At 40.8% G+C, this 18,502-nt stretch overlaps 1 protein-coding gene across 8 annotated transcripts in view; it reads left to right on the forward strand.

Moving 5' to 3' along the window:
- The window catches only part of DOCK6 (dedicator of cytokinesis 6), a 157,053-nt gene that overhangs the window by 117,275 nt on the left and 21,276 nt on the right, over positions 1–18,502 (forward strand). For all 8 annotated transcript variants that reach the window (XM_026679586.2, XM_026679587.2, XM_026679588.2 and 5 more), the window contains 7 exons: positions 465–593; positions 1,637–1,789; positions 2,473–2,631; positions 6,509–6,609; positions 8,099–8,291; positions 9,203–9,346; positions 10,355–10,486. In XM_026679586.2, coding sequence (XP_026535371.2) covers positions 465–593; positions 1,637–1,789; positions 2,473–2,631; positions 6,509–6,609; positions 8,099–8,291; positions 9,203–9,346; positions 10,355–10,486 — 1,011 coding nt within the window. The remainder of the gene's footprint in view (positions 1–464; positions 594–1,636; positions 1,790–2,472; positions 2,632–6,508; positions 6,610–8,098; positions 8,292–9,202; positions 9,347–10,354; positions 10,487–18,502) is intronic.

Here is an 18,502-nt window from a genome sequence, read left to right on the forward strand (position 1 = left end):
TAAATAGGTTCTGCAAGCCCTCATATTACTAGCCATACTGAAGTTTCTGTTAAGTTTCTTTGCCTGCAAGCAGACTTCACATCTTGATGTAAAAATCTGAGTTATAAACTCTATAAAGGGATCCCACAATTTAGCAGGGACTTAATTGGTCTCCATTGCATTTCAAGGAAATTCTGTATCAAAAGAAATACAGTGCTTCTCAAATATCGTGCCAAATAGTTTTATTTATCATCTACTTCATATAAGGAATCTGCAGATAATAAGGTAAGAAAATAGCTTTCTTTTAAATTTAAGAAATGTTACATTTCTTGTGATAAAACATTTCCTTAAAATACATTTGGAATCTCATTTACTTGTGCAGCTATCATTTTGTTCCTACGTTGTAATAAAGGGTGATAGCATGAAACACTCCTTCATTCTGCAGTGTAACGAATTCATTTTTTCTTCCTTCCCCTCCCCCACAGACAGTATCTGAAACCAAGGAGAGTGTCCTGGGTGGGGCGCTGAGGGTGCTTCTTCACAGCATGGGCTGTACACCTAGTGCTGCTTTCTTGCAACACTGTTTTGCCACTCAGAGAGCACTAGTGAGCAAGGTGAGTCTGCTTGGTAAGGAAAGTCTCGTCGAATGCAGTTCCTTCCAGTCAATCTGCAACTTTTGCAAGGATCATGATCTGCTAGGAGACATCTTGCTTGCCCAGGTGCTTCCTTGTCTGAGATGTGTCTGCTATTGTCCATAGCAGATTTCCTCAGTCAGTATACTCCAGATATGGAACAGCCCACATGGCAATAGCATTTCTATCTATTGCATTTCTATCTCTCTAAGTGGTTTACAGAGTCAGCATATTGCCCTCAACATTCTGGGTCCTCATTTTACCCACCTCGGAAGGATGAAAGGCTGAGTCAACCTTGAGCCTTGTGGGATTTGAACTGCCAAATTGCAGGCAGCCGATAGTCAGCAGAAGTGGCCTGCAGTACAACCACTGCGCCACCGAGGCTCTTAAAAAGACTGTTAATTGTTCAAAGTCCAGTGGGAGGCCTGGGTTAGATCTTCCTGTTTTGAATGTTTTAATACCTTAGGGTTTAGAAGTGATACACAATTGGGTTGTATATTTCACTAATATAAATTGGGTGGAATCTCCAATACTTTCTACCCATCCTTTACAACAAACAGAGTGGGTATATTCTAGCCCCCTTAATTAAACATTGAGATTGCCTTTTCTGTTGCAGCACTTGCCCTTTAGAATAATATCCACCTAGAACAGTGTTTCCTACCTTAGCTGTTTTAAGATATATGAGCCTCAGGTCTTCAATTCTGGGAGTTGAAGTTCACACATCTCAACATAGCTAAGGTTGGGAAATATTGCTCTAAGATTTGTATAACTTCTACCCTGATTTATATTTAAAACCTGGCTGTTGCTTCAAGCCTTGAGCCCTTATAGGATTATATTTGTTTAAAGGATTATATTTTCAGATATACTAGTTGGTGTTTCTTAGTATTTTATTATGTTTTAATGCTGTATGCTGCCTGGAGTCATATAGAATTTAGTGGACTTCCACATCTAATTAAATAAATAACAAATTAGAAAAACAATTTTTATCATTGTCAAATCAGATAACTTGAATCCCATGCTTACAGTTCCCTGAAATGCTTTTTGAAGAAGATACTGAACTGTGTGCTGATCTGTGCCTGCGTCTCCTACGCCACTGTAGTAGCAGAATAGCGATCATTCGCACCCATGCAAGCACCTCACTCTACCTTCTCATGAGGCAGAACTTTGAGATTGGCAATGTAAGTGCTATTGGGAAAAGGAGTTTATGTGTGGGAGCATTAAGGGGTAGGACAGTTCTCCATACAGCTGCTTTTTTGAGGGCAGAGCAGCGACCTTTTTCTCTCTTCCAATTTTCAATGTTTTAGGCCCATGACCTATTTTACATTACTTTTATCTGCTTGCTTATAATACATTTATTTCCTATTCACATGCTGTGTCTTCCTATTTTGTTGTCTCCCCCCAACTCCATTCTTTATTATTTATTTTTATTATTTTGTTATTAAGATAGATTGGGTTAAAATATACTGCTTGATTCCATGAGTTTTGTGTCAAGAAGAGACACAAAGCATTGCCAAGACAGTTCACCATGCTTGCCTGACTGTCATGTGTTTTTATAATATATAATATATATGTGTGTGTTTGTGCATGTGTGTGTGTATCAATAAAATATTTATGGCAACCCATGGCCTTACAGAAACTGAAAATGCCACCTTTTCAAAATGCGACAAGCCATCATCATTTCCATTATGCTTGTTTGCAAAACACTTAGCACTTCAGGGCATTTACCCAAGAAGTTTTTGCCTTAGGTTGGTTGGCTGAAGGGGCTAGATATGATGAAGAAAGCAGGGAGTTTCTTTTTTATGTATGTCTGGAATTTTGTTAACACTAAAAAGAAATACCTTTTTGAAATTTTCTTATACAGAACTTTGCCCGAGTGAAGATGCAGGTCACCATGTCCCTCTCCTCGCTTGTGGGAACATCTCAGAACTTCAATGAGGAGCACTTGAGGCGCTCACTGAAAACCATCCTTACCTATGCTGAAGAAGACCCGGAGTTGCGAGAGACAACCTTTGCTGAGCAGGTATTGTGCGCAGTACCATAAATTGCTTGCAAGAGATTTGGGGCAAGACTTGGGCCTTGTCTTGGTTTGCCCATACCCAGCTAGAAATATTACCTTTTTAAGATCCAAAAAACTTAAAACATTGCATTTCTCTTCTTTCTTTCTTTCTTTCTTTCTTTCTTTCTTTCTTTCTTTCTTTCTTTCTTTCTTTCTTTCTTTCTTTCTTTCTTTCTTTCTTTCTTTCTTTCTTTCTTTCTTTCTTTCCTCCCTCCCTCCCTCCCTCCCTCCCTCCCTCCTCTCCCCCCCCCCCTCGTAGGTTGGTGATGGGGAGAGCTATCTGGGCAAATGGAATGAATTGGGGGTAAAAGTTCACAATCACAAGAAGCTTTGCAGTTGCTTCCGAGTGCAGGGAGGAGCCCACTCTAATACTGCCTGCACCTTTTTGGGGTCTATCCCCTCATGGGAAATGCGGTAGCCTAGGCAATCAATTTTACTTTGGTGAAATTCACATTTGGATAGCTTGGCATATACTTTGGCCACTCAAAGTTTTTGAGCACAGCTCTGACTAGTTTTATGTGTTCTGCCATTGTCTCAGTATAGATTGAAATGTCATTCAGGTAGACTAGCACTCCCTTGTACAGATGCTCATGCAGCACTTTGTTTATCAGCTGCATAAAGACAGCAGAGTCCCCTTACAGTCCAAAAACAAGGATTTGCAATTGGAAACATCCTAAGGGGAAATCCATTGATCTTCCGCCTTGATCCTAACTCAGTAGTATGCCTCTTGCAAATCCAATTTGGTGAAGACCTCCTTGACCAAAGGGCATGCCTTCATCAAGGGGAAGTAGTAGACATTTTCCACGCAGACAGCATTGAGCCCCTGATAGTCAACGCATAGATGAAGGGACCCATCCTTCTTCTCCTGAATCAGTACCAGGGCAGCCGGTGTGTCGGACTGGATGAAACCACACTTTAATTTTTTTTCTATAAAAGTCTGTAGTTCCTCCAATTCCCTAGGGGTCATGGAATACATCTTGGGTTTTGGTAGTTTGTCTCCTGGTAGGATTTCTATGGAGCAGTCTGTCGGCTGATTGGGTAGGAGTGCATCTGACCCCTTTTCACTGAAAGCATCACATAAGTTCCAGTACTCTTCGGGGATCAGAGATTCACCTTGGAGTTGGTCATTGGCGCCTGCTTCCTCCTCCCTTCTAGGCTTTGCCCATGGCAGCTTATGGTCCTTCTCCCTTTTGCAGCTGGCCTGCCAGATTTTTAGCAATCCCCTCCTCTAGTTCACATAGGGGTTCCATTTCAGAAGCCAAAAGAGTCCTAACACAAGAGGTCTCTCCATGACAGGGGCCATGATAAAGTTTAGGGTCTCTCTGTGTGTGCCAATCCTCTTCTCTATTGGCTTGGTGACAAATGTCGCTGGGATCTCCCATGCCACTGAGCCATCCAGTTGGCAAAATCTATGAGCACTTCAAATTGCCTGAGTGTCACACCCAATTTCTTGATCAGGGTAGGGTTAGCCAGACATCTGATGCACCCTGAGTCCAGGAGGGCTACTAGGCTCCCTTTTCTCCTTGAAGATTAAACCATTATGGGGATGGTCACTGGGTTGACCGTGTGACTTACCAAGGGATCATCAGGCTGGGGAATGAGGTGAACTGTACAACCTCTACTCCCTTCAGGGCTGTCTCGCAGGTTCTCTGTGGCGGTTTCCCCGGTTTTTTGACAGGTCCTAGAGTTGCCTTCCGGGTTGAATATATGGCTTGGCAATCAGCTTGGTGTCCTGCCTTCCCACACCTGAAGCAATTGATGGATTGTCAGCATGAGCTCTGCTCATGTGACAGTGTTTTTTAGGGAAGGATCTTCACCACCCACAGCTCAGCCGATATTTGGATCAAGCCAAGTCAATTTCCACTTCCTTTGTTAGGACATACCTGCCATGGAGGGGAGGAGAGCACCCCTGGAGATACAGGTGTTGTAGACCTCACCACTTAACCTGATCGATGTCTTCTGGCCAGTTGGCAGACCAGGTCACAAAACTCCTGGGTGTACTTGGCCCTGCGCCCTTGGCTTGGCTTGGGTCTTCGAAGCACTTCCAAAGGGTGGCCATGAACTGGTTGAAGTTTCTCAACTCCAGGGCGTCATCGTTATGGAGGGTGACCATTCAGTCACAGTCTTCTCCAATGCCATATTCATGCACCGCACCTTGGTCCCTTTGGTGGCTATTTCTGGACCATACTCTTGCATGTATGTCCAAATTTGTGTAAGGAAGAATCCCAGCTGCTTGAGATCTCCATTGAACTTTACACCCAGGGTTTATATCTTGTGTCCTCTTGGCCACGCTGGCACTGCCCTTACAGCTGATGCAGGCTGGCCTATGGGGCCAGCTGCAGGGGCAGCTGCCACTGCCATGGGGCCTCCTGCTGCTGCTGCTGCCATTGCAGCAACAGAGATGATGGCTCCATTGCTTGCTGTGGTTGGAGTCGGCTGGTCAGCGGGGTGTGCCTCCCTGGCCAGGGTTTTTCGTGCTTTGAGAGTGTAAAAAGCTCTTCCCCAATCTGATCCCTTAGGAAAGAGAAACCCTTGACCGCATTTGGTTGAAGCAAAAGATTCCTTTACTAAGAAGATGATGTCTGCAGTAAATTCAGCAAGATTTATGTTTTCCGTGCTCAAAAGATACAGAAAGGTTTACCCTCATCCCAGCCTTCCCCCCCTCACCATGACCAGTCCATCTTCAGTCAATCAGAATTCACCGAAGTGTTTTGAGAATGCTAAGAGGTATTGGGGTAACCCACGTTCTTTCTCAAGGTGCCTGGCCTTGGATGCTGGTACGAACTGGTTGCGAGCATCTGTGGTCTTTATCATCTGTCATTCCCCCCTCCTTATTTCCCATCACATACACACACAGCTTTATTGCCCATCTATTCTTTCTGGCCTTTGATCCCAGGATGCCTGTGAGGCACCAAGCTGAGCCTGGCAGACCTAACAGTCCAGATAGTCCTCAACTTATGACCACAATTGAGCCCAAAATGTATTTGTTAAGTGAGAAGTTCATTAAGTGAGTTTGCTCCATTTTACGACTTTTCTTGCTTTATTTGTTAAGTGAATCACTGCAGTTCTTAAAGTAGTATCATGGTTTTTAAGTGAATCTGGTTTCCCCATTGACTTTGCTGATCAGAAGGTCACAAAAGGTGATCACACGACTCCAGGACACTGCAACAATCATAAATGTGAGTCAATTGTCAATTATCCGAATGTAAATCACGTGACCATGGGGATGCTGCAAAGATCATAAGCGTGAAAAATTGTCATAAGTCACTTTTTTCTGTGCCATTGTAACTTTGAACAGTCACTAAACGAACTGTTGTAAGTCAAGGACTACCTATAGCTTTAAGTGAAGGAAACCCAAAGACAATACTTGGGAAAAACTATGTAAAGGAAAAATAGCTAATGACATGTCAATTTGAATAAAGAAATAGAATGAGACTGTGGGGTGAAGTGGAAGGCAGTATTTGGTGGGCACACACCTAATACACATAAAATGCAGATAGGAAATGTGAACTGGGGGAAAATAGAAGGAAGGAACAAAATCCACTCATTTACAGCATTTCTGATTGGTGTGCAGAGTATTAATAGTATGCTTGCCAAAAGGAAGGGCTTGACTTTCGAAACATTTAGTATTATTACAATGGAGATATGTGTTTCTGTTTATACCAGACATGAAATAAAAATATTTTGCATGATAACAGTGAGATTTCTCTAACTAAATAAAAAAAGAAAATGGTTTCCTTTCAGGCATCTCTAAGCCAGTATCTATCATGTTTACATGATTTTTATAAGTAGTTTTTCATTGTTGCTTATATAGAAATTGCTTTCTCCTTTTCCTGCTCAGGTACAAGATCTTGTCTTTAACTTGCACATGATCCTGACAGACACAGTAAAGATGAAGGAACATCAGGAGGATCCAGAGATGCTGATAGACCTTATGTATAGGTAAGGTCACAGTCAGTAGAGGAAGCATTAAGAAAACTCCAGAATAGTTTACTTTCACAGCCTTAATTCTTTGCTGGATATTTCCCAGAGAGTCAAGAAAAAGGAAGCCATTCCAGATGCAAATTTCCTGATTTATTTTGTCTTGTTCCCAGTCCTTTTAGGGAATGTTCAGAAATCACATTTGACATTAAGTTCATTAGTTGGATATTCGTGGCCACTGTGAGCCTTCACCAAAAATAGCTTTCTTAGAAAAAAAATATTGCTCAGTACTGGTTTTATTGATATCAGCCTCTGTCAAAGCCAATAAGGGGTAATCTATATATATAAAAGCCAAGTACCACTCACTCATCACAAAATCTCCAGAACCATAAAGCCTACAAACTTGAAATTTGGCACCTATGTTCTTCTTGGCTTCTAGGTGCTCGCTAAGAAATGGTTTTTTGAAATGACCAACAGATCATTAGTATTTCTTATACAGTAATTAACATGCTCTGATGCTAAGGAGTTCTACTCCCCTTCCCCACCTGAAAAGAACTCTGTTCCAACTGCAATTGTCTTATATTAACATGGTCTGATGCTAAGGAGTTAGATATTCTATTCCCCCTCTCCACCTGAAAAGAACTCTGGTCCAGCTGCCAGTTGCCTTATATTAACATGCTCTGATGCTAAAGGAGTTAGACATTCTATTCCTCCTCCCCTCTTGAAAAGAACTCTGGTCCAACTTGCCTCACATACCGTTACCTCAGTTCAAACTGGCAGACGTTCCACTCCTTCACTCAGGAACGACCTGGGGCTCCTTACGTTGGTACCTCACCAAAATGTCTACGCCTTCCACCTATTGAACTGCTTCCGGACTCAAGGCGGCGGGAACGATATTCCCTTATGTGTTTCAATCACCGACCACCACTGAGTCAATGGACTATGAACCAAATTTCTCCTGCATAGCTCAATCACAAAGTTTCGTCGGGAAGCACGGGTATCCAGTTACTTTATTATAGAAAGGAAGAGGGAGCTTGGGTTTTCATAACTTTACTGTAAAGGCATCAGGCATTTTGAGCTTGGAAAAGGAGTACATAGCTGGAATATCAAAGGAGAAAATAATTAGGAGTTGGAAATATCTTTTCTCATTTTCATCCTACATGAATTATCAGGCTGTAATTCCACTTAGAGGTTTGGAGCTAGAACTCCCATTGTTTCTGATGACAGGGTATTACAACCCAAGATGAGCAAACAGTTGGGGAAAACTGTTAACTAGTATGAGCAGAAAGGCACTTGTCTTCGATTTAAAACACTGAATGTGCCTGCTTTTAAAAGGTAGAAAAAGTAGGAAAGGTACAAAATTGAACTAAGGAACATAGCAATGTCGCTAGAGATCACCCTGTATGACAAAAACTCTCCACCTTACATACTGTAAGAGGGAGAGAAAGGCACTTAGTGTAGATGTGCATAAAAGTTAAGACTTTCGTCTCTGACATAATTTGCTTCTCAGGATAGCCAAGGGATACCAGGCGTCACCAGATCTGAGGCTAACATGGCTGCAGAACATGGCAGCAAAGCATTCTGAACGTGGAAACCATGCAGAGGCAGCACAGTGTTTGGTGCATTCTGCTGCACTGGTAGCTGAATATCTGAGTATGTTGGAAGACTGCCGCTATTTACCGGTGGGCTGCGTCACTTTCCAGGTAACAGCAGAGCAGTTGTTGTAAAAGGACTAAACTACTATGTCAGAATAGCACAACACTTCTACTCATTTACTCTGTACTTTTTATATCTGCTGTTGAAAGGAAATGTTTTAGCTCCTTCCAAGTTTTCTCAAGAGAACCAGAAACCAGAACCAAGCCCACTTTCTAAGTTTTCTCAAGAGAACCAGAAATAGAGCAGCGATATTCCATATCTTGATAAGATCTCTGTGTTTCAAGGAAGTTATAGCTCAGAGGACTTTAATCTGATTTTGGAATTCAATTTATGAGATAGGGATAATATGATAAGTGGCTAAGAATTATGGGAGTTTCAGCCAAGATACCTGGAAAAGACCAAGTTGCCTACCTCAATTCTAGAGTGAGTTATTCCTCTCTACCTAAGCAGCTTTGGGAGAATGAGACAGTAAAAAGGTTTTTACAGAATGCAAAACAACAGAGTTGGAAGGGTCCATACCATTCTGGAGAAGTGGCTGTCCAGTCTCTTCTTAAAAACGTCCAGTGATGGAGCACCCACAACTTCTAGAGGCTAATTGTTCTCACTGTCAGGAAACTTCTCCTTAGTTCTAGGTTGCTTCTCTCCTTGATAAGTTTTCATCTGTTGCTTCTTGTCCTGCCCTCAGATGTTTTGGAGAATAGGTTGACCCTCTCTTCTTTGTGGCTGCCCCTATTGGAAGACTGTTATCATGTCATTCCTTGTCTTTCTCTTCATTAGACTAGACATGTCCAGTTTCTACAATTGTTCACCATACACTTTGTTTTAGCCTCTGACTCCCTAATCATCTTTGTTGCTCTTCTGTGCATTCTTTCTAAAGTTTCAACATCTTTTTTTTGGTATTGTGTTGACCAAAATTGGATGTAATAATTTATCTCAGTAATTTATCTCTGTTTCCAAGAACATATCTTCCAATGTGCTAGAAGAGTCTGCTGTTTCAGATGACATATTGTCCCCAGATGAAGAGGGCATCTGTTCTGGAAAATACTTCACAGAACAAGGACTGGTAGGCTTGCTTGAGCAAGCAGCTTCTTCATTTACTTTGGTAAGAACTTCAAATGTGGCATGACCCTTGTGTGCCCTTATTTCCAACCTACAAAAGAATTCTATATTGCCTTGATGGTACCTGGCTGATTTACTAGTGGGAAAATAGACAAGGAAACAGCTTGGCTTCCTATGCACTGGGATGATGTCATGGTTTCAGATGCTCAAATTGAGCCACTTTACATGCGAATCATTTAGAACAATGTCTGAAGTTCAAATAGCCCAAGATTAGCACAATTTCTGCCCTTCCATATCAGCAGTTCTTGTCTGTATTAGCATAACAGATACAAAGCACTCATAAAGAATGTACATCACATAAACCATACCACACCAGATCAGGTGTAGAACCAGGAGCTATCAATATTTTGGAGCTGTTTTCCTAGGAAAACACTCCTGGCATCTGAGCTCATCAAAAGGCTGGCATGTTTTCCTGCTAGTTGTTGATTCCAGTTCTTAAAGGGTCTGTGGTAGCCCTTCAATAGCCCGAGATTTCTACACAAGGAAGTCTCTAGTTGAGGGAATACCCAGTAAACCCCTTCTTAGATATATCAGCCCAATTGATTTCAGAGAATGTATGCAATTGTGGATAAGGATATCATCCATTTTATCCCTAAAACATGCCTTAAAATAAATTTTAAAATAACAAAAAAAATCTTACATTTCAGTTAATTATACGTACTTTGCACAATACATTTCCAGGATCAGGATAGAAAATTGTTGTATAATAGTAACAATTAAATGTTTTCTTCCATGGGACAGCAAATTATTCCTCAAGTAGCCTTTATCAGTCTTTGGTACATTCCTTAGAAGAGAAGCATTGCCAGTCTTCTGCAAAGTACTATTTTTAGTGTACCTGCTACCTATCCAGCTTGTTGAAGTACTGACTGCTTCTACATTCCAGTTGTCCCTCATTTCTCCTATTAGCCACCTTGAAACTTGCTTCTTAGTTGTCAGAACTGCCCTGATGGGATGTTCCATGCGCTCTGAATTCTTGCTTCATTATTCCCAGGGTGGACTTTATGAGGCTGTCAATGAAACCTACAAGATCTTCATTCCAATCCATGAAGCCAACCGTGACTTCAAGAAGTTGGCAGTGCTGCATGGCAAATTGCAAGATGCTTTCAGTAAGATAACTAGCCAGGTAAGAACATTCTGTAGCAGGGTTCATTGCAGTATCTCATTTTAGGAGAGGAATTAGAATGATGATCAAAAGGAGCATTAACCTCTCTCCTTCCCAAACATTCTTGTGGCCCATTTTATATTGTCTATCAGAAAAAATAAACACAGAGTACGTTGGCACATCATTTAAGCTGTAGTTTGTTAATTGTCATAATGAAAGGCCAATGTAATATACATTAATAGAAATTTTTTATGCAAACCAATCTATAAAAGCAAAATACCACTCACGCAGCATCATGAAATCTCCAGAACTGTAAAGCCTCCAAACTTGAAATTTGGCACATATGTTCTTCTTAGCTTCTAGGTGCTCGCTAAGAAAGGATTTTTTGAAATTACCATTCAATCATTAGTATTTCTTAATACAGTAACTAACAAGCTCTGATGCTAAGGAGTTCTATTCCCCCTCCCCACTGAAAAGAACTCTCTTCCAACTGCCAGTTGCCTCACATTCCGTTACCTTAGTAACTCCACAGCCATCTGCACCACTCAAGTGACACAGACTTCCAAGTTGCCTCAACCATTCTCTAAAAGGATGCATATTACAATTCCAAACAGGAAGCTACTTAGGCATCAAAGGTTGTAGTATTTTTATTACCCACCATCCAGTCAGAGCTGAAGAAGCTCCTTGGAGAAGAAAAACATCTTCAAAGAAAAACCAGAAAGTCCAGTTGTCTCCTGAAAAAAAGCACCTTTGGGACAACGGAGGATTGTATTTTACAGTATAACACTTTTGATAGATAGATAGATAGATAGATAGATAGATAGATAGATAGATAGATAGATAGATAGATAGATAGATAGATAGATAGATAGATAGATAGATAGGAAAGGAGGAAGGAAAGGGAAAGGAGGAAAGAAGGAAAGGAAAGGAGGAAAAAGGAAAGGAGGGATGGAAAGGGGAAAGGACAGGGCAGGACAGGACAGGAAAGGAAACTCTTATGTGTTTCAATCACCGATCACCACTGAACCAAGTGATTGTGAACCAAATTTCTCCTGCATAGCCTGATCTCATAGTTTCGTCATGAAGCACGGCTATTCAGCTAGTAGGAAATAATTTCATTACACACTGCACTGGTAAGATTACTGTTGGCTTGTTACATTCAGTTCTAAGCATTGTACTTTAAAAAGATAATGGAAAAGCTGGAATACATTCAGCTTGCAAAAAAGAAATCTTATTCACAGATACACACAGTAGTTAACCATGTGCAAGATTGGTGCCAGGTTTTCTATTAGAATTGAGAGATGAATAAGAACCAGCAGGTTGAAATGAAAACCTAGGCTGGATATTTGGATTAGTTCTCTAATGATAAGAGCTGTTAAATGGAGCTTCTGCTTCCTTATACTGTAATTTTTCAAGTGGGGATTGGATCTCTACTTTTTAGGCATGGTTAATGAATTCCTATTCGGAGTAGGGAGCTGAGCTACATAACTAATATGGTCCTTTCAGACACATACATCTTATGATTCTTTGGGTCTATAAAATAAGCCAAAATGTTTAGACTCCATTCATGAAGTAGAAACCAAACAAGCCATAAGTTAGTGTGAGTTGAGGACCAAAGTATTGAATCCATTCGGATAACTTTATTAAAAGTTTTCACAGCTAAAGTTATGTGGCAGTAGTTTGAATATCAGGACTAAAGAAGTTCCTTGAAGGGGAAATGAGGCATATGGCTTTACTGTGATATCACTGTTTCATATCATAGATTCCATGAAGAAAAATGGACGGGCAGGGAAATAAACACTTGTAGATCTCAATTTTTCATAAATATTCCATTTATTTCTATATATTTCATTGTATAAATATGGATGAGGGTAGAAAATGCAGTTAGGAATTGATGAGAACCATGCTAATTTCAGATAGCTTGTTCAGCCAATACAGTTTTTTATCCCTGAGCCAGCATCTTGTGATAAATATTTAAGTGTCACAAATTGGAATTACTATGTTAATTATATGGTCAGATCTCAATCAGAATTGATTTTCTTTCATTGTTGAGATCTTAGGGATAGACAGAATGAAGCTAGGTATAAAAAGCCAATTTCTAGCTAACCCATTAAGAAGGGGAGGGATTTTGCATTGCAGAATTAACACTCTTCCCAACCCTAGTCCTAAAGAACACGTACTTTATGTTCAGTTCAAACATACCCTTGGGACTAGCCAGTGATCAGTTAGAGAGTAAAGGATGCTGAGGTTCAAAAAATTAACTACCTTTCTTCTACCTGTGTTTTCTGTTTCCCTGTCAATCAGGCCTCTAGCTGGGAGGTAGGCTATAATGTTGCTTCTTCTTATGTGTTTGTCTGAATCTGCATGCAGCTTTAGTCCTCTAATCTCCAGCCTTTCTCTCTGCATTTATCATCAAACTACACTACAGCCCTTTTATTACAATTACATAACAAAAGAATAGAATATCTTATTTATCTTGACCAAACTATATGTATGTGTGTGTGTGTGTGTGTGTGTGTACCTAAATATCACTTAATCTGCAGTTAAAATGAAAACAGTGCAGGAAAACCTCTCTGGATCTCATCTCAACACCTATATTGTTGTTTTCAGTGTCCGAACTACAAGTAGTCATTGTTATAGCTGCAATTGGGATTGGAATTGCCATTACTAAATTGCTTAGTTATAAAGCACAATTTCCCCAGACTGCTGCTTAGCGATGGCAGTTCTGACAGTTCTGGTTGCTGACATTAAGCAAAGATTTCTGTATTTGCACATCACTCTTTCTTATAATAGGGAACACTTCCTTTCCATTTTAAATGGAACATTTTGTTTGAATAACCTGCATTATTCTATGCTGTACAGCAGTGGTTGCCAACCAGTGGGCCAGGGACCACTGGTGGTCCGTGAGAAAATTTTGGTGGTCTGCAGAGAAATGTTCCCTCCAAAGCACCCCCCCAAAGCAATTAATCCAGGCTGCGTGGGAACACAAGGCTGTGCTGCCCACATGGCCCACCCACCCGCTGACCCCCACCCTCAGCCGAATGCAAACCTTACCTTGAGTAGAGCCACGCAAACTGGAACTGGAAGGTAAGACCAACGGCAGGGGAGGAAAATGCGCCCCGGGATGGCTTGCTGACGTTGGTGGGAAAGTCGGTCCCATATTCCAGAGCTGCAGTAGTCACAGGACTGACCCTTTGGTCATCCCAGAGCAGCTGTTCCTCCACCTACTAGCTGTTCTTACTATGGACTGGAGGAGCTGCTCCGGGACAACCAGGGCCAGTCTTGTGACTACTTCAGCTCTGGAAGATGGGACAAGTCCTTAGTGGGGTTGGAAATCTCCAGGTGGCATGTGTAATGTGCAAATTTGCAGGTGGTGCAATGTGCAAACAGCAGCGCAGCCCTTGCAGGCCAAGACGAGGTTAATGGTGCTGTTGTGGCAGGAGGGGGGCGGCGGCACAGGCGGGCCGAAGTGGTGATGGAGATGGCTAGAAGGTGCGGGAGCGCCACGCTACTTGCATTTGCGGGGCATCAACATTTCACCCTTGCTCGAGGAGCCCGGCCAAGGTTTCCTGCGGCGCTCGTGCTTCAGTGCTTTGACTCCCAAGGTTCAGCCAAGCTACCTGCAAAACAGTCTCTCTCTCTCTCTCAGAGCACTCGTGGAGAGAAGCAGCTGGAGTCACTCTTGTCTCTTAAGAGCCTGGCCGAAGTTTCCCATGCTGCTTCTGAGAACGGTCCTTGAGAGAGAGACAATTTTGCAGATAGTTTGGCCAAACTCCTGTCCCTGGGAGTCAAAATGCTGAAGCGCGAGTGCTGCAGGAAACTTTGGCTGGGCTCCTTGACCAAAGGTGGAATGCTGATGCTGTGCAAATGCAAGTAGCATAGCGTTCCCGCACCTTCCAGCCATCTCCATTGTCGCTTCAACCTACCTGTGCTGCCAGCCCCCTCTTGCTGCAACAGCACCGTTACCTCGTCTGGCAGCGAGGGCTGCGCTGCTTTTTGCACGTTGCACCACCCGCAAATTTGCACATTATACATGCCACCCCCTATGGCGGAGGATTCCAACCCCACCACGGGCCAGTCCCATATTCCAGAGCTGCAGTAGTCACAAGACTGGCCCTTTGGTCATCCCAGAGCAGCTCCTCCAGTGCATGGCAGGCCGGTGCACCCAGGTGGAAGAGCAGCTGCACTGGAATGACGAAAGGGCCAATCCTGTGACTACTGCACCTCTGGAATACAGGACCGACTTTCCCACCAACATCAGCAAGCCACTGTCAGTCAAAATTCATATTAGTGGTCCGCGGGATTTAAAATTATGAGTTTGGTGGTCCCTGAAGTCCAAAAGGTTGGCGACGCCTGCTGTAGAGGACCTGCAGCCTGGACAATTCCCATTGCAGCTTCGACCCTTTTTAAAAAACCTAAAAAGATGAGTTCCTTTATCATCTATCCCACTTGTGGTGCTGCAGTGGGAAGGAGCATAATATCGGTTTATGGGTGGATATGAAGTGTAACCTATTTCTTAAGAGTTAGAGGGAAAGGTATGCCTTCTTGCTGGGAAATTCCCAACCACAGTCAAAGCCACCAACACCTGAGTAGCATGAATCAGCCACAGTCCCTCTATTCCAGCTTACCCTGCATTGCTTGAGGTTTGTTTTGTGTTGCTGAAACTTCATAAAACTGGCCACTCCCCACTTTGAATTGTAGAGCATGGCTCTCCTGGCCCTGCTCCTCCTGTTCTCCCTTGCCCCATTCCTTCTGCTTCTCAGATAAAATAAAAAATCTGGGATTCAAGGCTGCCTAAGAAGCTTGCCTTTTGTCCTACAGCCTTCCCAAATGTTTTAGGATTTTCCATCATAGCTCTGGGAGTTGCAGTGTGTGTTGCTCAAAACTATTGTTTTCATTATGAAATCCAGACGTATATGATTCAATTCTTAAATACACAAAGCTTTTGAATTTATTTTGTGAAATAAATAACTAGTCTAAAATAAAAAAACCTCAGGAATATTATAATGCGTGAACAGTGGAGAACACTCTAAAATTACTATTACTAATATCTATGTGCCTTCATCATTTTAATTTCAAAATCAGTATTAAATTACAAATAATCTGGCCAAAGAGGTGTGTATGTGTGTGTGTGTGTGTGCCAATTTGCAAATTAAGGAAGCATTGCACTAGAAGTGCTTCAAAAGATGCCCTGCTAGAAGTCATTGCTGACCTCATTATACAAAGAAACAGTCCTTTCTTGACAAAGAATAGAGGTTTCAGAAACAGCATCCAAGTTCTGTTTGGCAAAGGAAATGGAACAATCGTGAACCTAAATTTATCTCAGTCTACTCAGGGGCAGCTGGGCTCAGTGCCAATGCTTTTGGGTTCTTATGTGTAGCATGCTTTATTAAGGCACCTCCTCTTCCCTCCCACTCTGTGCAACATGGCAGGAAGCTCAGGTATAGAAATTCTCAAGATGAAGAATGTTGGAAGGAGGGTCAGGAGCTCTCAATGTTGCCTTAATTTGTTTGGGTTGAGGTTTTTTTTTTTAATAGTACACATACCATGAGGCAAGCCAAATATGGATCTTCTGCTATTGCATCAGGAATGTTTATTTGTGTTTTTCAGACACTGCCAAATCAGTGGTTTTATAATTGTTCTGTTCTGTTTTTCTTTTTCTTCTATCACTTCATCTCTTCCTTGATGTTTTTATTTCCATTGGACATCCTTCATCAAAATTGATCAAGTTATGGCTGTTACCAAATGTATTTTTGACCAAAGCTGTGATAAAATTGATGACAGAGAATGTTCATAAGTGTCAAATATCTATTGAAAAATGGGTAGAGTATGAATTACATTACCACAAGGGAGCACTTGATCAAGTTCTGGGCTGTGCACAGAAAACCTTTACCTGCAACCTTTATCACCAAGGTTGTTTCCTCCTTATAATTATAGCTGTATATAAAAATAATGTGTTCAATAGACAGTGAACATGCACAGAGATATCCGGATATCTCATATAACAATAAGTTATATGAGATATATAATAATAGCAACTTACATTAGGATAAAGAAGGATCTCAGTACAGGTAATCCTCAATTTACAGCCACATTTGGGACCAGAATTTTGGTCACTAAGCAGTGTGGCTGTTAAGCAAATCATGTGACTAGTCACAAGTTTATGACCACTTTACCTCAATCATTCAGCGAATCTCATAATAATTAAATGAATCATGCAGTCGAGCAAATTCAACTTCCCTAATTGACTTTTCTTGTCAGAAGCCACCTATGAAGGTTGCAGATCATGATCATGTAACCTCAAGACTCAGTAACCATCATAAATGTGCACAGGTTGCCAAGTGTCTGCAATTATGAGATGGGATGGAGGGAAGGTACAACAGGCATAACTTTGAAGACAGGTCATAAATCACTTTTTCTGAGGCTGTTGGAACCATTGTCAAACGAGCGATCGTAAGTCGAGGACTATTTATAGTGTAAGGCCCTTTATGAACAAATCACTGAGACAAGACTCCTGTCCTCAGTTCACTCATTCCCACTCTCTCCATCTGGAGAATTGATTCAGTTGAAGAATTGCCATTCTCTTGCTAACTTCTTTCTTTGTTTTCCTTTTCCCACTCAACTTCTCTGCTCTTGATGCTGATCCTGATTTGCCCGGTCCTGATTTGGTGAGTTGGCACATGTTTTGGGAAATGAAGTGAGCAACTGACTTGATTAGTGTGCATGTTTTGAAAGGAACTGCTAAAGATTTGGGTAAAAGCTTAAAGAAACGAAAGTGTAAATCTCACCAACCCATTTGTTATTGATAAGTACATTGATAAGTAAATTTGTAATTATATTAATAAGTACAAAACACACGTGGGCAGGGCGGAAAGGGATAAATTTTCAAGTCAGGGAGTAGAGGGTTAAGAGCAAAGTCCTTGAAAACAGGGTGAGATTTCCAACAAAAGAAGTGCATATTACTTCATAAAGGGCCAAGAACTTTTATAAAGTCTTAAATTTTTAAAATTTCTGAATTTCTTTTTTTAATTATTTTTTCAATTTTTTTTCAAATAATTTTTAAATCCTTTTTTCAAATTTCAATCTTTTTTCAACTCTGAAATATTTTTAATTTTAAAATCTGTTTTAATTTTTAATTCTTTCAATTTTAAATTTTTCATTTTTTAAAAAAAAATCAATTTTTAAAAATTTTCTTACATTTTTAATTTCTTTTATCAATTAAAATTTGAAAAAGTTTACTTATTTTAATTCTTGAGAAATTTTTAAATTCTAATGATCTAAGAGAAAAAATGATAATAAACCGTGGAAAAAGAGACAGACAATTCAAAACAAGGAAGATAGTGATTTTTTCAAGACAGAAAACAAAAGGCCAAGAACTCTTGTAAACCATCATAAACTGATGCTTTACAACAGGGAAAATATTTAATTTTTATAAATGTTTAATTTTTTAAGAAACAAACAAAAACGTCATGGGTATAGAGACTGACATTATAGTGACTTGCAAAGTGTGTCTTATGTTTCAGCTTATGCATCAAATGTAAACTACTTGAATTACTACAAGAAAAAGTAAAGGATCTAGACGCAATTCTAGCCACTCTGAAATTCAATGAGCAAAGTGAGGAATCCCAACCTAAACAAGAAGATTACAAAAAATAAAATATAATACAGAGCAAACAGCTTCTAAAAATGTGTCTCCATACATAAACATAAATAAGAAAATTGATACACCCAAATCGAACACAATGGGGAACAAACAGCTTCCATAAAAAGCGAGCCTACATATGTACCTAAAAAGCAAGACCGATGGAAACGTCACTCTTAGAAGAAAACAACAACCAAGAGCAAAGCCCTTACTATTTACCTAGCCCACTCCAGTGAAGTCCCTCTGGAACTGAACAATTGCTTTCATAGCGTCTCCCTGGAAGAAAATATGCAGGCACCCACAAAAGAGCATTTGTCAATATTTTTTTTTTCCTGAGACAGGAAGAAAAGTATTCCAGACTTCCCTAAAATATGTATATATATTGGTGATAGGAG

The sequence above is a fragment of the Notechis scutatus genome, chromosome 2 (genome assembly GCF_049901735.1).
Source record: "Notechis scutatus isolate UNSWTSFEM ecotype Mainland chromosome 2, rNotScu1.2, whole genome shotgun sequence".
Classification (NCBI taxonomy): Eukaryota; Metazoa; Chordata; class Lepidosauria; order Squamata; family Elapidae; genus Notechis; species Notechis scutatus.